The 19,560-nt window shown below is 49.2% G+C and overlaps 2 protein-coding genes across 2 annotated transcripts in view; both read left to right on the top strand.

Annotated features, from left to right (window-relative positions):
* Window positions 1–83: 83 nt before the first annotated feature.
* Window positions 84–3,383, top strand: Smim7 (small integral membrane protein 7). Its single transcript, XM_021627636.2, has 5 exons — window positions 84–169; window positions 256–297; window positions 936–988; window positions 1,728–1,818; window positions 2,883–3,383. The coding sequence occupies exons 1-5, from the start codon at window positions 144–146 to the stop codon at window positions 2,896–2,898; spliced, it is 228 nt and encodes a 75-aa protein (XP_021483311.1). The 5' UTR covers window positions 84–143; the 3' UTR covers window positions 2,899–3,383.
* Window positions 3,384–3,533: 150 nt separating this feature from the next.
* Window positions 3,534–19,560, top strand: part of Med26 (mediator complex subunit 26) — a 51,999-nt gene continuing 35,972 nt past the window's right edge. Inside the window, exon 1 of the mRNA XM_021627639.2 lies at window positions 3,534–19,527. Within this exon, the coding sequence (XP_021483314.1) occupies window positions 19,456–19,527 (72 nt within the window). The 5' untranslated portion in view covers window positions 3,534–19,455. The remainder of the gene's footprint in view (window positions 19,528–19,560) is intronic.

Raw genomic sequence — 19,560 nt, 5'->3', positions numbered from 1 at the left:
AAACTCCGCTCTCTGGGTGACATCACACCACACCCTCCCTCCGAACCAACCAATGTTGACTCAGGATTGTAGGCTGGCGTTTCTCTTCCCGCCCATCCCCAAGGCTTCCGTTTCCGGTTCTGGTAGCTGCGTCCGCTGTAAGGATGATCGGAGATATCCTGCTGTTCGGGTAATAAAAGTGCGGGGTGTCAGAGGCTGGAGACTGACAGCCAGACGGGGCGGGGGCCTCTAGTGACAGTAACTGTCCCTCCGCAGGACGCTGCTGATGAACGCAGGGGCTGTGCTCAACTTTAAACTGTGAGTAGGCCGCGTTGGGGAGGTGTCGCCGGGCAGCTAGGTCCGCCCACACAAGGCTCCGCCCACGCCTAGGTTTGGCTCCACCCCACGCCCCTCTAGTTCTCCCTTTAGCCACGCCTCTACGCCCTACCAGGCTTTGACAGTTCTGCATCATCCCTGGGACTTTAAATCTGTCTCTAGGCCCCGGGGTGGCTGATTGGGTAGAGGCGCTTGTCCCCAGGCCTGACGGAACGTAGAAGACAAAAATCAACTCCTGTGGGTTGTCCTTTTGACCTTCGCACAAGTGCTGTAGCATGGCACACTCATCTCTCACTTACAAATTAATATTAATCAAAATGCCTGACCCCTCTGTTCCCCGAGGTGTCCTGCTTGCATCTCCAAAGAGCCTCAGGCTCATCCCTCCTCAAGAATGTCTTTTTCTGGCCTTTGGAGCCACCTGTCTGTGGCTGCACACCAAGCTGTGATGGACTAGGCTGGTTGATACTGCCCCAGAGAGGAATGTATCACTGCCCCAGGTCATACAGCATGTCGGAGGCAGAGCTGAAGTTCATGGCCTTCCTAGCTGGGTGTCAAGGGCCAGGCAACCCAGTGGTGTTTATGTTCCACCGAAAGTGGGTGTTATCTGCTGTTCTTTATAGGAAAAAGAAGGAAACTCAAGGCTTTGGGGAGGAATCGAGGGAACCCAGCACAGGTAAGCACGTCTTCTTGTCTTCTGCACTTGCACAGTCTGATTCTGGGATGCCTGTTCTCTCTTAGCAGCCTGCACTTTCCTGTCTTCTTGTTGTGGAGATATAGCATTGCAGAGCCATGGCTCGCCTTGAACTCCTGATCCCCCTGCCTCTGCCTCCTAGATGTTGGAATGGCAGGAGTGCACCACCATGCCCTGCTCATCAGCTTTTTTGAATGCCCACCATATTGCCAGCCACTGAGCTAGCTGCTCTGACAGGGTGTGGGTAAAAAGAGGTGGTTCTGCCTGTGGGACTCAGCCCAGGGAGATTCGAGGGTGTTCGGGGGTAAGGGGGGGTAGGGAGATGGGTGCCAGGAGGGTGGTGCTGTTACTGGAAGCACAGGTTGATGGGCCGTGGCAGAGAGGCCCATTTGGTGACCAGTGTTGTCATGATGGAGCATTGACAGGAGGCTGAGCAAGCAGCATAGAGGCAGTTCTGAGCTAGCCTTAGCCCATAGTGAAACTGGCTCTCAAAAACCAATTTACAGAGGTTGCTTAGGTGGCCCAGCAGACAAAAGCAGTTGCCACCAAGCCAGCCTGGGCCTGGTAACTAGGACCCACATCCCAGGGTGGACTCTTATTTGACAGACTTGAGTCATGTGACCTTTCCAGTACCAATCAGAAGCTTTGGAGAGTGGTGCTACCCAGTGGATGGTCGTAGGCAGGGTGACAGCCTCATGAGCCATACTTTCTGGCTTTGCAGGAGACAACATCCGGGATTTCTTACTAAGTCTGAGGTACTTCCGGATCTTCATCGCACTGTGGAATGTGTTCATGATGCTCTGCATGATTGTGTGAGTCCCACCTTAGGTGCTCCTGTCCTACTTTATTTTGTGTCTGTGGGGGAGGGGGATCAGAGGACAGCTTGTGGGAGTAGGTTCTCTCTTCCCATCATGTGGGTCCTGGGGCTCAGACAGGTTTTGAGTCTTGGCAGCAGGCACCCACTAAGCCATCTTGACAGCTCCTAGTTGACTCTCAAGGGCTACCCCTGCTTCCAAACTAAGGAGGCAAGGATGCTGGGTCACTGCCAGGCTGGTTGCAGCCAAGGTTGAAGTGTGGTCTCCAGGTCCCAGCTGGCCCTGTCTCTCCCACTCCTGCCGCTGAGTTAACCTTCCAGTCCAGCAGGCAGCTGGTTCCTGCCTCAAAAGCCTTGTTAGAGGCAGCAGGTGCGATTTGCTGTGGCTTCTGTTGTATGACCGCTGTCTTTGATTTGATTTGATTTTTTAGGATAGAGTCAGACTGTAGGCCCGGCAACCCTCAAACTTATGGTACCTCTGTCTCGGGCTTGTGGGTCCTGGGACACAGGTGAGCTTGACCACTGAGATGTTTTTATAGGTAGTGTGAGGTACGCGCTGGCAGGCAGGCGGTGGTTTCAGCGTGCTTCCTGAGATTAAAGGCATGTGCCTCCTTGTGCAGCCAACAGGCTTTTGTTTTCTGCAGTACTATATTATTATTTTATATGTGTGCTTGGGGGTGTACTCATGCTGCATATTGTGCTTGTGGAGGGCAGAGGACACTTTTCGGGAGTTGGTTCTCTCCTTCCACTCTGCTGATCCTGTGGATCACATTCAGGCCATCAGGTTTGGCAACAGGCACCTTGATTCAATGAGCCATCTCTCCCACCAGCAGCTCTGCTTAAGCTCAGTGTAGAAACAAGTCTAGGAAATGATCGTGGGAAATAGTTCCCGACAGTGTGCTTGAAATAGCACTTGCTATGTACCCCAGGCTGGTCTTCCGTGTGTGGTCCTCCTTCTTGGTCTGGGACAGCTGGCAGGCATCACTACATGCAACTGAGTGCCAGGTTTCTACAGCAGCCACTTCCTGTCCTCATGTCCATCTCACCCTCTGACTTTTCCAGACTATTTGGCTCTTGAGCCCTACGTGGAACCCAGAGCTCACCTGCTGGACGTCAAGGCTCTGTTTCTGTTTCTCATGACTTCAAGAATGCCTCTCACTGGAAAACCAGTCAGCTCATTTGGGTGGAGAATGTCCACCTTCCAGCCACCTGACCCTCGTCAGCCATGGTTCCACCTGTGCTCCGAGGTCTCAGGAAGTCTGTAAGACAGTGACAAACTCAGGCTCCCTTAGGAGAAAGACACACCTAGATCTTTCTCATGTTCTAGCATCCCATCTCTGCCCAGCCTCTCCAGAAAGCTGTGCTGGGCTACTTCATGGTTGGCCTCTTAGTGATTGTTTTGCTTTAATGTATAAAGATGGTTTTGTTTTTTCTCAAGACAGGGTTTTTCTCTGTAGCCCTGGCTGTCCTGGAATTTGCTCTGTAGACCAGGCTGCCTTCAAACTCAAAGAGATCCGCCTGCCGATGTCTCCTGAGTGTTGGGATTAAAGGCATGCGTCACCACTCCTGGCCTTGTATGGATTGTTCTTTTTGTTTTGTTTTTAAAGACAAGTTTTCTCTATGGAGGCTTGGCTGTACTGGACTTGCTTTGTTGACCAGGCTGGCTTCAAGCTCACAGAGATCCACCTACCTCTGCCTCCCAGAGTGCTGGGATTACAGGCGTGCACCACCATGCTCAGTGTAAGAATTGTTCTTAATCAGTGTGATCGGGTACCAGGATGTAGGGCCGACTGACAGTTGAGCAGCTTCTCTTGCACTACGAGGTCCATGCTGGTGGACCCAATAGTCTGGGACCAGTGAGGTCTTGCTTTCAAATGCTTTTCTGTCACCCATGACGGTCTACCTGGGGCAGCCGAAGTCACTGCAGCACTTGAGGGAGTAGGTCCCCCACCCCGGGGCAGCAGCCTCTTGTTTAGACACTAAGCTGTTAGCTACAGCATACCTGGCTTCTGCCGAAGGGTTGCTGCTGGAGAAAAGTCAGCAGACACCTCACTGTGTTCATGCCGTTTGTTAATAAAGTGACTTTGGGGCTACCCTGTTGTTATTGCTCAGTGACCATGACTTCATTGCATGTGATGTTGGCAGCACACTAAAGGCTTGCATTTCCAGGTCTCTGTTTGAAGTGGGTAAGCTCAAGCTTGAGATTCCTGAGGTCCAGAGGCAGCCACGCCCTCAATGCTTAGGTGAGGGACCCTAATCCGAAACTAAAGATAGCAGCAGCTGCTATGCTATGGGTTTTCATTTTGTTTTTCTTCTGAGTGTTCTATTTTATAGGTTTGGTTATTCTGCCCGTGTATGTGTCTGTGCGTCATGTGCATAGGGGGCTTACAAAGGCCAGAAGAAGGCCCCTGATTTGCAACTGGACTTGCAGCCAGTTGTGAATTACCATGTGGGTGCTGGGTCTTTTGATAGTGACCAGTGCTCTTAGCATGTCTTTATGACTCTTTTTAGACAGGGTCTCAGATGGTATAGGCTGGTTCAAACTCTCAGAATCATCCAAGTACTGAGATGAGATCCCAGCTGTGCATGAGGGTTTTTGTTTGTTGGTTCGTTGGTCTTTGAGACCATCTCAGTACAATCTATACAGGTTTAGAACTTTCCATCCCCCTGCCTCAACTTCTTTAGGGCTAGGACCACAAGTGTGTACCACCAAACCTAGCCATAATAGCTTTTTTTTTTTTTTTTTACAAATTATTTATTATTTTATGTACATTAGTGTGAAGGTGTCAGATTCCCTTGGGATTAGCATTACAGACAGTTGTGAGTTGCCATGTGAGTCATGGGAATTGAACCTGTGTTGTTTGGAAGAGGAGACAGTGCTCTTAAACACTGAACCATCTCACCAGCCCCCATAATAGCATTTTTACCCGGGCTGCTCCAGGGACTATGGAAAAATGCTGGTAGCATGAATGTCACTGAACCGGGTCAAGTCAGAGTTCAGGGATGCACAGCTGCTGCAGGCATCATTGTTGAGTTCATCCTTTGCACCCTCTGCATGCCTAAGCCTACCCCCTCTCGTATCAGAAAGGAGACAGCCATCATTGTTGGCTGATCCCCACTCTTGGATCATTGAGACTCCTTTCTGCCTTCCTCAGCTTAGGACTGTAGTTTCAGGGAAACAAGGCTTTGGTTCATTCTGGAGAGGAATTGTGCATTGAAAACAGAATGCTGTCATAGGGTTTGCATTCAGTTGTATTTTCCTCCATAGAACTGTTATCTCATTGTTAGGTTCTGATGAGTGTTTCTGGAATACTGTGTGTAGAAAGTGGAAACACATGAATCTGTCTTTTGCTTTGTTTTGGTTTTGGGTTCTGGGCCAGGGCCTCTCTTACTGGCACTGAGCTGTATCCCCAGTCACATAGATGTATCTATTTAGAAAGTTGTTCAGAAACTTGTTGTAGCTGGAGATGTGACTCCAGCAGAATGACAAGGCCTGGGGGTGTGGCTCAGGGATGGAGCCCTGCCTAGAACTCCCCAGTAAGGAGCTCAGAGTTAGAGCCCCTGCCTAGAATCCCCAATGAGGGGCTTGGGGTGTGGCTTAGGAGTGAAGCCCCTGCAGGAGTATTTGAGAGTCTCGAGTCCATAGGTTCTAGAAACTGATCCTACTGTACTATTAAGCAACAGCTCTTTCCTCTGCCATAACCAGACATATATAACCTGAAGTGACAACCCCACTTTGTGCTTCTGAAGGTCAAACCTGTTATCCGATCTTATCACTGGGATATGGAGTTTCAGTTATTGTTTGTTTGTTGTTGTTGTTTTTTTTTTTTTAACGTACATTGGTGTTTTGTGTGCATGTGTAAGAGGATCGGGTCCCCAGGATATAGACAATGGTGAGCTGCCATGTGGGTGCTGGGAATTGAACCTGGGTCCTTTGGAAGAGCAGACAGTGCTCTTAACTGCTGAGTCATTTCTCCAGCCCCTCAGTTATTGTTTTTCAGGTTCTGAGCTACAAACCAAATGTAGGGTGCTGTCTTCTGCCTCCCAAGCACCCAGCTCAGCCTGAATAGCCCTCTTTTTATTATTTCCTTACAACATAGACACACCAGGCTGTCTGCAAGAGATCTTGTCATCCGTCATGACAAATGTGCAGTGTGTCTACGCTTAAAAGTAAGCCACCAACAGAGAACTGCAGAATTCACTCATCCCCTAGGACCCTGAGATGGCCCTCTGGCCTGAGGCTCTTCAGACAAGGGCTGCCTTTAGGCTGGCAGCAGGGTCCATGCTGAAGGGCCTTCAGGGTTCTGTATGCTTCATGATGAGCAAGGCCCATCTTAGAGTGTAAGACAGCACCAATAGCAAGAGCGTGTGGAAGAGGCCATCGTGTGCATGGAGCAGGGTCCAGGGCCATCCTGCAGCAGCATCAACCTCAAGTTTGGGTTTACTTGTGGTCAGAGTGGAGGGACTCAGAATTTTCATCCGGACTCTGATGAGGGCTAAATTTTACTGTCCCAACTTGGTCTGAATGGAAAATACAGTGTTAGCATGTTCTGTTCCTGCCTCAGGGATGGCTCCTGCTGCGTCATTGAGGCCTTGGGGATGGACTTCAGCAGAGCATGCCTGCAGCTCTTGCAGACACCATGGCCGGCCCTGCCAGAAGATAAATTTCTCAAAATGCACTAATTTCCAGCACAGGGACCCTCTTTTGTGTTTTTTATGTGCCCATAGCATCTACTTGTGGCTGCATGTATGTGTGATGTTCTAACCAGGCAGAGACAGTACAGCCCTCTGCTCAGCATCATCCCATAAATGCTCTGGGCTAATGGGCACTTCCTGGTCCTCTTGTCAGCAAATCTTACACTTCACCCTCTTCCTGGTTTTGTGACTGCAGTGTGCTGTTACCCTGCTGCCATGACTTTTGGTGGCTTTTGGTGGCTTCTCTGGTACTGTATGTAGTGAGGGAGAGGCTCTTGGGTGCTTGTTCCTGCCCCAGCAGCAAGGCTTCTGTTTGCTTTGTTTCACTGCCAGCACATACTGATCACTGAATGAATATAACTCGGCCTTATTAGCCAGCTAGCATCACCCACCCATGCACTCTGCTGGGAGATACCTGGAGCTTCCTGCCTTGCCCTCTGTGGACTGGTTGTGTGTGATACATGAAGTTTCTTTGTGCAGTGTTACCTTAGCATCTTACAGCTAATTTTTTTATTTATTTTTATTTCATGTACATTGTGTGAGGATGTCAGATCTTGGAGTTAGAAACAATTGTGAGCTGCCATTTGGGTGCTGGGAATTAAACTCCAGTCCTTTAGAAGAGCAACCAGTGTTCTTAACCACTGAGCCATCTCTCCAGCCCTACAGCTAATTTTTAAAAGATTAATATTTTTTTTTTATGTGTTAAGTGTTTTCCCTGTATGTGTCTCTGTACCAGTGCATGCAGTGCCTAAGGAGGCCAGAAGAGGGCACTGAATACACTGGAACTGCAGTTATGGATGGTTGTGAACTACCACATGCATGCTGGGTCCTCTGCAAGAGCAGCCAGTACTCTTAACCACTGAGCCATCTCTCAAGTCTCTGTTTGTTTGTTTGTTTGTTTGTTTGTTTGTTTGTTTGTTTGTTTTGAGACAGGGTTTCCCTATGTAGCCCTGGCTGACCTGGATCTTCTATATAGACCAGGCTAGACTAGAACTCACAGAAATCTGACTGGCTCTGCCTCCCTGATTCTGAATTTTGGGGGGAAGTTGTCTTTTATTGTTGGGATTTTGTTTGTGTGGTTTGTGGGATTAGAGGTTGTTGGTTTCAAGACAGGGTCTGGGGCAGGTGGGATGGCTCAAATATAGGCACTTAGTATACAGCCAGGTGACTTCAGTTAGATCCTAGGACCCACATGAAGGAAGAAGAGAGCCAACTCCTCCAAGTTGTCCTTTGACCTCCACATGTGGGCCCTACACACACACACAGTGGGGGAAAGAGAAAGAGAGAATAAATTTAATACATCAGTGTCTCATTCTGTAGCTTAGAACGAATTGTGCTGGGATGGCAGCCCTGCACCATACCCACTGGATGTGCTGCTGAGGAGTGCACAGCGCGTTGCTAGGTGTGTGCTCTGCCTGCTGGGGCTGCAGCCTCAGCTCCGGCAATCTTCAGATTTGCTCACATTCTAGCTGGCCAGGATGAATGATGTGGGGAACAGACTGAAATCCAGCTTCATTTTTTGGTAGCTAGTGTTGAGTCTGTGGGGTCCCCGCCCCAGGGCATAATGTCACTGATGACAGTTTGGCTCTTCTCTGGAAAGGCTGAGCAAGGGCCAAGCTGTGACAGGCAGACATTTTCCTTTCATCCAATCATTTCATTATCTTCTTAACTAAATTTGAATGAAGTATCTGACAAAGTACCTACATTTTTCTGTTTGATAAGAGATGTGTGCCATTTGTCTGAAGCAGAGCCATGCTTTAAAAACAAACCAAGTATTGGTGTACATCTTTAGTCCCAGTACTCAGGACTTGCATAAGATTAAAAAGCAGGTTATTATGAAGTGAGAAGTGTACTGGGTGGAAAGGTTCCGCAGATACAGCACCTACTGTTCCAAGGACCACAAGCTTGAAGGAAGGAACCAACTCTACAAGTTGTCCTCTGACCTGTTACAACTCTACAAGTTGTCCTCTGCACATGGTCCTGGCTAGTTGTTTGGTTTGGTTTGGTTTGGTTTTCTTGCTGGGATGGCAGGACAGCACTGCCACATCCAGCTCAGGAAAAGTGCTTGAACCCAGGAGTTTAAGGCCAGCCTGGGACTCATCCAGGAATCCAAAATAATACCAAGAATTGGTGTATTCCAAGACCCCTGAAGAGTACAGGGAAGGCTTGCTTAATCATCTATGCCCAGGTGTGTTGTGTGTATGTGTGTGGAGGGGTAGGTGGGTGTGCTCGTGTGTGTGTGTGTGAGTGCACGTGCGTGCACACCAGAGGCTTCCCCTCCAGCCCTCAAACTTGTGAGCCTAGCTCCTTTGATCTGTAGTAGGGTTCTAACAAAACAAGTGGAAGGTGCAGGCCACTGGCCTCGACTAGATTCCTTTCCAGTCTTCATCTTAAATAGCCAGGATAGCCACTTTTGTTACTGAGCATCTCACAGATCTGTTAATGCAGACTTTCGCTCGTTTCCACAGATGACAGACATGTACATCCACACAGTTGTTCCTTCTTTCCTTTCTTGGGGCTTCATGCATGTTTTGGGTGACTTTTCCTGGGGTGACATGACCAAATGTTGATTCAACCCAGACAAAGCACCAAACAGATGAAAGAAAAGATTTTTGCTCAATCTAGTGGGGAAAACCTGAGGTTCTTTGTTGCATGGAGATGTGACAGACTCAGGGAGATCTCTGCTCAGTTTGTAGGCTGCTTCCCTGGAGGGGCCTTCCCCTAGCCTACTTCTGCCTTAGAATGCTGGGGCAGGGGTAGGGATTGGGATGGGAGAATGGGGGTACTCCTCAGCTCAGAATTTTCTGGGCTTCCTGAGTCTGGTAAATTGCTGGACCTTCTGATTCAGAGAATTCCAGCTGCCAAATAACTGCTGCCTAATAGCTGTAAGGCTAGTGCTCCCCAGCTGAGCTACACCCCAGCATCAACATCCTCTGAGTTGCTTCCTGGGGAGGACAAGGCTGCTGGCCACTGCTCCTGACAGCACAGGTCCTGGATAGTCTTCAGAGCCCTTGCCATGCTGTCGTCGCTCTGTCCGTGGCATTAGATAAATCTGTAGGCTCAAGGAATAGTCTTTGTCTTTGACCCCCAGCATACCTGAGACTGTTCTGGTGGTCACTTTTTCAGAGTAAAAGACTTTAAATCTCCCTTACCCTGGGTAACACTGAACAATGACCATTAATTTTTTAAAGTTCTGGAAGCTGCTGTTAGGGGTGGGTGTCTTCCTGGCCCTCCTCCCAAAATATGGAGCTTCCAGGCAGCAGGCAGAAGCTCTGAGGGTAAAGAAGCTGCAGACAGCCAGCTGTTGCCAGCAGCGACCTCAAAGAGAGGACCCCCGCTGAGGGAAAGGGGCCACAAAGGACTCAGTAGCAGCGCAGAACAGGAAGTGTCCTGTCTCTGGTGACGAGAGCTGGGTACCCTATTCTGAACTTGTGACTGGGCAGACCCAGGGATCTTCCTCCACACTGGGCAGCTGGTCCCTGGTTGCTCCAGTTTTCTCACTGCATTTGCACACCTACATTCTATGATTGAAGCTTAGCTGGCACCCTGGAGACTATGAAGTTGTCAAGCACCGAAGGTTACTGGATGTAGGGAGAACTTCAGGGGCTGGCCCTAGACCCTCTGCTCTCCACTTGCATCCCGCGTCCCAGCTGTGCTCACTAGGCCAGGCTTCTTCTGCACCATCTCCCAGAGGGACTCAGCAATCCAGCTTCCAGGACTAGATCAGGGCTGCAGGCCTGGGGACTTGTTTCCACCTCACCCACCAAGTCTCCACAAGTCGCTGGGCTGAGAGAGGAATCCACGCCTAAAGCTGCTCCGGAGACCGCCACTCACTGTTTCGCTAGGAAGTACAAAGTCAGACAACAACGTGTGGCACATGCCTTTAACCCCAGCACACAGGCGGCAGAGGCAGGAGGATTACTCAGAGTTCTGAAGCCAGCCTGGTTTACAAAGTGAGTCCAAGACAGCTAGAGCTACACAGAGAAACCCTATCTCAAAAAACAAAAACAAAATAAACAAGAAAGTACAAAGTCAGGAGGAAAGGTGGGCTAATGTGTGAAACAGGAAAAATGCTTCTATGAGGAACCCACTCTTGAAGTCAGCATTATTTCATTCAGAAGGCAAAGGCTTCCTTATCAGTTTTTTAAAATGGAGGCAGCATGTAGACCAACCTGTTCTCAAACTTCCTATGTACTGAAGACTGGCCTTTAACTCCTGATCCTCCAGTCTTAGCCTCCTGAGTCCTGGTATGAACAGCTTGGACCCCTAAAGGCCCCACCCTTCCAAACAAAAGGTGAAACATCCAACACACTCAGAAACTTACACGACACAAACCAAAGCGAGGACATGCACCAGTTCTTATCGGCCATAACAAAGCAGCATACACATCATGCCCATGACAATGCACATTTGTTCTCTGGTAATTCAGAAGTGAGAAATCCATGATGGTGGTCCTCAGCATACAGGCAAAGCTAGCTCCTACTGAAGGCTGGAGTGGAGATCCCATCTCCTTCCTGTATAAGCTGAAGGTTTTATTGTAGATGAAAGCAGGCACCAGAGCAGCCTAAACATAGTCCTCAGATTGGATATGGCTAGGGCTGTCTGTGAAAGAGAGGAGACTAGTAGGGGATAAATAAGAAAACTGGGCTGGAGAGATGGCTCAGTGGTTAAGAGCACTGGCTACTCTTCCAGAGGTTTGATTCCCAGCACCCAAATGGCACTGGGTGCATTAACTGTAACTCCAGTTCCAGGAGACCTGATGCCCTCCTCTGGCTTGCTTGGGCACTACATGCATATGATTCACACGCATGCAGACAAAATACCCATGCATGTAAAAGAAAACATTTAAAAAATACTGTATAACATTGACTTCAGAGCTCAGCATGGTGCTGCCCACCTGTCATCCTAGCGCTTGGGTGGATGAGTCGGGAATCACCAGCCTTTTAAGGACTTCATGCAAGGGACTCGCCTGACAAGTGCTATCTTTGCCTCAGTGGAAGTAAGAAACCTAACTGGAGGGGTCATTGTAGGGTAAAAAGTCTGAACACAAGCTGAGTGGTGGTGATGCATTCCCAGCACTCAGGATTCAGTGTCAAGCAGATCTTCATGAGTTTGAGGCCAGCCTGGTCTCGGACAGCCAGGGCTATTACACAGAGAAACCTTGTCACAAAACACACATACAGAGAGTCAACAAAAAGCAGCCAGGAATGTGGTGATGCACACCTGGAACCCCAGAACCTGTGAGGCTGGAGGACTGCCACAAGAACAGCAGCTGGGGCCACTGTGGTGGTTTGAATGAGAAATGCCCACATGGACATAGGCAACACTTGGTACCCAGTCGGTGGAGATGTTTGAGAAGAGTTAGGAGGTGTGGCCTTGCTGAAGTAAGTAGATAGACACTGGAGCCAAGAAAACTCTTCCGTTTAGTGGTCACTTTTAGCCATGGTGTTTTGGGTTTTTCAGTTGGTTGGTTTGGTCTTCTCTGAGGCAGGGTTTTCTCTGTGTAGCCATAGTTGTGATGGCTGTTCTTGGTTGTCAACCTGGCTATATCTGGAATGAATTATAATCCAGAAATGGAGGGCACCTCTGTGAGAGCTATTCTGCTTGGTTTGAAGTGGGTGAATCCACTCCTAGTCTGGACCTTTGAAGGGGGAAGACACAGGTTTTTAATCTGGATCTTGAGGTGGAAAAACACACCTTTAATCTGGGCCACATCTTTTGCTGGAAGCCTATATGAGGTCATGGAAGAAGGCAGCTTTTGCTCTTGGCTTGCTTGCCCTCCCTTACCAGCATATACATTCCTTCACTGGCAATGTAGCCTACTTTCCCCCCCCCCGCCCCAGCATATACAGAAGACCAGCTGAGACACCCAGCCTTATGGGAGTAAACAACTATTAGATTCTTGGACTTTCAATTCACAGCTAGGCATTGTTGGATTGGTTAGACCACAGTCTTTAAGTCATTTCAGTAATTCTTTATATGTATTTATTCCCTAAGTTCTGTAACTCTAGAGAACTCTGATAAATGCAGCTGTCCTGGAACTTGCTCTGTAGACCAGGCTAGCCTTGAATTTAAGAGATCATCCTACCTCCTGAGTCCTGGGACTAAAGCATTGTCATTAAATGGCTTAGTTATGCTGTTTTATCAGCAACAGAAAAGTTGGTAGCTGGGTGGTGGCAGCTCACATCTTTAGTTACAGCACTCAAGAAGGAGGCAGAGGCAGGCAGATCTCTAAGTTCAAGCCCAGCCTGGTCTACGGAACAAACTCCAGGACAGTGGGGCTACACAGAGAAACCCTGTCTTGAAAAAAATACAAGAAAACAAGTTGGTACTAGAGAGTGCACTGTTGTTTTAACAGCCTTGACTGTTTCTTAGAAGAATGTGGAAGACTTTGGACTAAAAATAGCAGTTGACCCCTGTAAAAGGTCATCTTAGTCCTAGTAGGAGCCTGGAAGACAGCAGTGCTCAGAGTGATGTGGACTGTGAAGGCACAGCTCAAGAGGTCTCAGAGGGAACAGTATCAGCAACTGGGCTGGAGACCATCCCTGGACTGTCTTGGCTGAGAATGTGGCTGCTTTCTGTTCTTGCCTGGGGAACTTATCTGAGGCTAAATTAAAAAGCAGTGGACTCATTTCTTTGGTGGAGGGAATTCTAATGTTATATATGTCTGTGATTATTGTTGTTAATGATTATGCAGGTCTTCAATAAAAGAGGGCAATGGGGCAGGAAGAAACATGAAATGTATAGGTTGAAGAGGGAGAAAAGATACCCAGGAGGCTCAGTCTTACACTGAAGGGCTGAATTGCTGAGATCAGCACCAGTGAAGTCAGGCCTGCTCTACCCTGGAACAAAGGGAATGAGTCCCTCAGAGGAAGGCCCACCCTGTTAAGCTTCCTCCCACCAAGGCAAAGCTAGCCTGTGGCAGCAGAATCCATGCTTCATGTGCTGAAGAGGCCATTGTGTGAAGCTATGGAAGTGAAGCCTGGGTTGCACTGGAAACCCCAAGATATCAGAGATGCCAGATTAGTGGGATGTCTGCCAAGGAACTGGAACCAGCCTGAAAGAGGCAGCAAGACTGGATGCACAGAGACATCTCAGCCCTGAGACCAGATATGGAGCTACAGGCTTGGAGTTAGCCATGGTTTCAGCTTTTCTCACTATGCCCCTATTCCTCCTTTCTGGATGGTAATGTGTATTCTGTGCCATTGAATGTGAGAAGTACATAATTTGTGTTTTGATTTTATAGGGGATTACAATTAAGGGACTGCTTTGAGTCTCACAAGAGACACTGGACTTCTAAGCAGTGTTGAGACTGTCAGACTACGGGGACTTTGAGGTTGGGCTGAATGTTTCTTGATATGGCTGAGCCTATGGGAATCAAGTAGAATGTGGTAGTTTAGAAGAGAAAGGGCCTCTAAACTCAGATGTTTGAACATCTGGTCCCCAGTCTGGTGCTATTTGGGTAGGCTTAGGATGTGGTCTTGCTGGAAAAAAGATGTCACTGGGTCTGGACCCCACACTGTAGCTGAGAATGACCCTGAATGCCTGATCCTGCCATTACCTCCAGTTTTGAGCGATAGCTCACTACATCCCTAGGTGATCCCATTTCTTTCTACATCCTGGTACTCACCAAGTTTGGTTCCTGCTGACAATGCTGCCAGGGACTGCCTCCCACTCTGTGTGTACATATGTCTGCTCCAATTGCTTCCTTTGAAGAAATTCCAAGACTTTTACACACCAGATCAGAGTGTATAAAACACTGACCGGTCTCAGTCGAAGCATCACCTTTTCAGATATGTCCTGGTTGTCCTGTACAGAGTGACCTTTCCCCTTCCTGCTGTCCGAGCTGCACTCTGCTTCAAAAGTTGTGTCTGTTCTTTGGAGTTATCCTTGTTTTTTGAGGCCATGTAGCTCTACAGGCCAACTAACTGTCCTTTCCCTCCCTGGTGCTGGAATGACAGGTGTGTATACCACAACTAGCTTACAGTCTTGCTTTCCTGATGGCCAGAAGGTGGCTTTAGTTCTTTTGGAACTGGAGTTACAGATTCTTGTGAGCCACCATGTGGGTGCTGGGAATAAAATCTATGTCTTCCTGAAGAGCAGCCAGTGCTCTTAAGCTCTGGGCCATCTTTCCAGCTACCTCATCCCTACTTTCAGAGACAGTTTCTGCTAGTGTTATTTTTAAAAATGTATGTTGCAGTTTCTCTCTTAACCTGGCTAGCACCCAAATAATTGAGACTGGACTGTGTTATTTCTTTAATAAGCTTTACAGCACAACAACTTAACAATATTAATCCCCTAAGTTAGTCTGGCTTCCTTCCAGAGTAAATCCCCAAGACACATGTACTTTTTGGCTTTCTCTGCTCCAGCTGCTCTTTTCTCATGATGTCTCCTGGACCTCTGCTCCTGGCTGAATCCCTACCCCACCCCACCCCTTCTTTTCTCCTCCCTGGCTGCCAGGAAGTCCAGCCCTATTCTCTCCCCTACTCAGTGACTAGCTGTTAAGTTGCTTTATTGATATATCAGGGGACAATTGGGGAGCCAAGTTTGGATAGGAGATTCTCAGAACAAGGATTACAACCAGATATGGGGACATAAAAATTGGCATTTGAATCTATACACAGTACACAATAACATTATGCCTACAAATTTCATATACTCATTGCCTAGGCTGGCCTCAAACTCAACATGTAGCCAATTTTGCACCTGAATTCCTGGTCCTCTTGCCTCCAGTTTCTGACAGTTAAGACTACATTTGCATTTCAGGCAGGAGGATTACAAGTTCAAGCCTTGGCTTGACAAGAAAAAAAAAAAAGTGAAAATAAGGCTGGCCAGATGGCTGAGCAGGTAGAGCCAACTGCCACCGAGCCTAAGACAATCCCCAGGATGTTGGAAGAAGGGAACTGATTCTCGCCAGTTGTCCTCTCCACGTGTGCAGTGACACATGCGCAACACACAAAAACCAAACTTAAGTAAATGAGCCTATGCACAGTATTTTAGTTTGAAACTAGAAAATGGGAGTCAGGCAGTCTGGAGGCAGAGGAAGATGAATCTCTATGAGTTTGAGCCTAGCCTGGTCTATAGAGTGAATTCTAGGACAGCCAGGGCTACACAAAGAAACCCTTTCTCAAAACAAACACACACGGGGTTTTATGGAAGAAGGGGGATATAGAAGGACCTTGGAGGGACAGGAGCCACACAAAGAGACCAACAGTGCCACAAAAAGCAGGGCCCAGGGGGAACTGCAGAGAACAATGCATCAACCAAAGACCATACATAGAGAGGACCTAGAACCTTGCTCATATGTAGCCCTTTGACAGCTCAGTCTCCACGTGGGCTCCCTAGTAAGAGAAGAGACAGTCTCTGACATGAACTCAGTTGCCTGCTCCTTGGCCAATTCTCCCCAGTGGGGCAACCTAGCCAGCCCACAGAGGAAGAGGATCCAGGCAGTCCTGATGAGACTTGATAGGCTAGGTAGGGAAGGAGGACTTCCCCTATCAATGGACTAGAGAAGAGGGTAAAGGGAGGAAGAGGGGAGGGGGGCTACAACTGGTATACAAAGTGAATAAATTGTAAATAATAATAATAGTAAACAAATAAAATCAGAAAATGTGAAGAGATGGCTCAACAGTTAAAAATGCTTGCTGCTTTCAGAGGACCAGAGTTCAATTTCACCACACCTACATGATAGCCCTCTCCTGCATGCCTCAAGCACACACACACACCTTTTTTAATTGATTAATTAATTTTTTGAGACAGGGTTTCTCTGTGTAGCCTTGGGCTGTGCTGGACTCCCTTTGTAGACCAGGCTGGCCCTGAACTCACAGAGATCCACCTGCCTCTAACTCCCAGGGTGCTGAGATTAAAGGCATGTACCACTACTACCAAACATAAAAATTAATCTTTAAGAAAATAAAACAAGCCAAGGGTGGGGGCACACACCTTTAATCACAGCACTCAGGGAGGCAGAGGCGGATGGATTACTATTGAGTTCGAGGCCAGCCTGGTGGACTAAATGAGTCTAGGACAAGCAAGGCTATACAGATAAACCATGTCTCAAAAAAATCAAAAAAAAAAAAAAAAAAAAGAAAGAAAAAGAATACAGGAAGAGCCAGGTATGGTGGTGGTGGATGCCTGCAATTCTAGTGTTTGGGGGTGGTGGAGGCAGCATAAAGAGTTCAAGGCCAGGGCTGGAGGGTACAGCAGTTAAGAGCACTTGTTCTTGAAGAAGGACCAGGAATTCAATTTCCAGCACACACAGGGTAGCTCACAACTGCCTATAATTCTAGGTCTGTCTTCCGGCCTCTGTGGATATGAGGCATGCATATAGGTGCACAGGCAATACATTAACATCGAATAAATACTTAGAGACAGGGTCTCCATCCATATTCCCTTGTCCTTGAACTATGTTCACAGAGATCCTCCTGCCTCCCTCTGAGTTTTGGTATTAAAGGCATGCACCACCATGCCAGGCAAATAAAAAAATATAAAAAAGTAAAAAATAAGAAAAAAAAAAAAAAGAAAGTTCAAGGATAGTCTAGGCTACATATAATGCTCCCAAAACCTGCGAAAAGGTCTAAAGTAATCCAGCCAGCAGATTAATTGAATGATTTCCAATATGGTTCCTGACTTGACCTGTGCACAGCTAATGGCCTGTTTAACCTATAATTCTTGTTTTGAAAAAAGACATACTATACTAGTGACTGACAATTAAGATAACAGGTCTGCAGGGCAGGAGGGGGCACTTAATTCCAGCTTTTTTTGGTGGGAGGAGACTCAGGTGTATCTCTGTGAGTTCCAAACTAGCCTGGTCTACACAGTGAGTGCCAAACCTGCTAGAACTCCAAAGTGAGATCCAGGCCACCCAGGGCTGCATAGTGTAAGAGCCTGTCTAAGGGGGAGAAAAAAAAAAGAAAACCAAAATCAACTAATGATAATAGTAATAAAAGTTGGCACACCTATAATCCTCCTGCACTAGGGAGGCACTGGCAGGAACAAACATTAGACCAGCTCAGGCTTCACAAATCCAGCCCCAATACTCCCAAATTTAGGAGCTAGTGTTGATGGAGGAACTTGTTTAATCTGTTTATCGGTGAGATTAAATGTATCTTCAGAATGGGCTGCTTTCCAATTTGGACCATGAACTTCAAACATGTGCCAGGGAGAGAGTGTATTTGAGAAGTATTTGTTCCTGGTCATTCTACTGGTATAATGCCATGTGCAAAATCAAGAAACAAGCCATGATAAAGCTTTTATTTTTCCAGGGGCAGATGAAAGGGCAGGATCCTACTACATAGTACGGCTAGTCTGGAACTGTGTAGACCAGGCTGGACTCGAACTCAAGAGACCCTCCTGCCTCCCGAGCACTGGGATTAAATGGTTGGCTTTTTCCCACCTCAGATGCTCCCTAAAAGTGTAACAAATTCAGCCGGCAAGCACGCCTGTAATCCCAGCACTCTGGAGGCAGAGGCAGGTGAATTTCTGTTAGTTGGAGGGTAGCCTGGTCTACAAAGTGAGTACAGGACAGGATTCTACATACAGAATCCCTGGCTCGAAAAAAAAAAAAAAATCAAATTCAAATTAACAGGTGTTAATTCAAAATTAACAGGTGTCGCCCAGCTCTCAGGGGCACGTTTTCCCTTTCCGTTTCAAGACTGGATTTTGAAGGTAACAACACAAAAAGGAAGTTGTAGTCTAGTACGCTAAACTCGGAGCTCGCCCGCCCACCCACCCCTTCATCTGTATGGGTCACCAGCCCTTGTACTTGACCTCCTTCGTTTCTTGGTTTGACCTAAAACTCCAGGTGACCTTGGCGCTTCCTTTCCTCCTCGGTGAAGCGTTCCCGTTTTCAAGCACCTGAGATGCAAAGCGAGTGGCGCTCGGTCCCCCGGAACGCGGAGGGGAGGACGACGGGCTGCAGCTCCGCAACATGCCGTGCAGACGCAGGCTGACCACCTCCAGCCCGGCACCTTCTCAAGCCGGCGACAAAGCGGTGCTTCCTCCTGAGTTCGCCCCCGCAAGGATGCAGAGCAGAGGTGTCAGCGTCACGCAGGCCTTGCAGACTCGCGCCCTCTGCGGAGGCAGCGGCTCCCAGACGTGCCCTTAGGTCCCCTCAGCGCGCGGGTCACACGGGGACACACACTGCCCTGCAGACCCGCGCCTCTGGGCTCTGCAGCGGCGACGGCTACGCAGAGCTCCTCCGAGGTCCTTGCGGTGCGGATCACCGCTGTCCTCCTCAGCGTCTCCACAGCCGTTCCAGCCCCACGTTCCTGGACGCAGGAGGAGCTCATCCGAGAGGAGGGTCATCCCACTCCGTAGCCCCGAGCCACCTGGTGGAAAAGTCGCAGTTCCAGAACGCAGCCGGTGCGCTTCCGTCAGGAAGCCCCGCCCTCCGGCTGGGGGTGGGCGTGGTCCTCAGGCGGCGTCCGTTGCCCCGCCCAACTGCCTCCCAACGGCTCTCGAGGTCGAGCCGAGAAGTGGGGCGGCACCATCTGGCAAATTGCGCATGCGCGCGCATGCGCAGAACCTATAGGCGGAGCTCCCTAGTCAGCCCTTCCCTACCCCAGCGTCTCCTCCCGCCCCCATCTCCCAACCTCCTCAGCGTGGCGCCGACGCTGCGTGCGGCGCGGGTTACCCAGAGTGCTCAGCGCGGGGGCAGCTCACTGGAGTTTGGTTCTCGAGGCGGCGGTGGCGGTGGCGGCGGCTCCTCCGTCGGCGGCTCCTCCTTGCTCGGCGGCGGCGGCGGCGGTCCGGGGCCCGAGCTCCGGTCCCCTCCGCTTCCCACCGTCCTCCGCCATCTCCCCGAGCGCCCCGACCTCCTCTGGCGCCGCGGGGAACATGCGGCTCCGTTCCCGGAGGCCGGCGAGTGACTGACCCGCGTCCACCCGCCTCAGCCCGCCCGCCCGCCGGCCCGGCCGCTCCCCCCCGCTTCGCCCAGGCAATGACAGCGGCTCCGACGTCTCCGCAGCAGATGAGGGACCGGCTGCTGCAGGCCATCGATTCCCAGAGCAACGTAAGTGACTGCCGCGCGATCGGGGACCGAGGC

This window comes from Meriones unguiculatus, chromosome 7, assembly GCF_030254825.1.
Source record: "Meriones unguiculatus strain TT.TT164.6M chromosome 7, Bangor_MerUng_6.1, whole genome shotgun sequence".
Taxonomy (NCBI): domain Eukaryota; kingdom Metazoa; phylum Chordata; class Mammalia; order Rodentia; family Muridae; genus Meriones; species Meriones unguiculatus.
The sequence above is the reverse complement of the archived record's forward strand: the minus strand, read 5'-3'. Positions and strand labels throughout refer to the sequence as shown.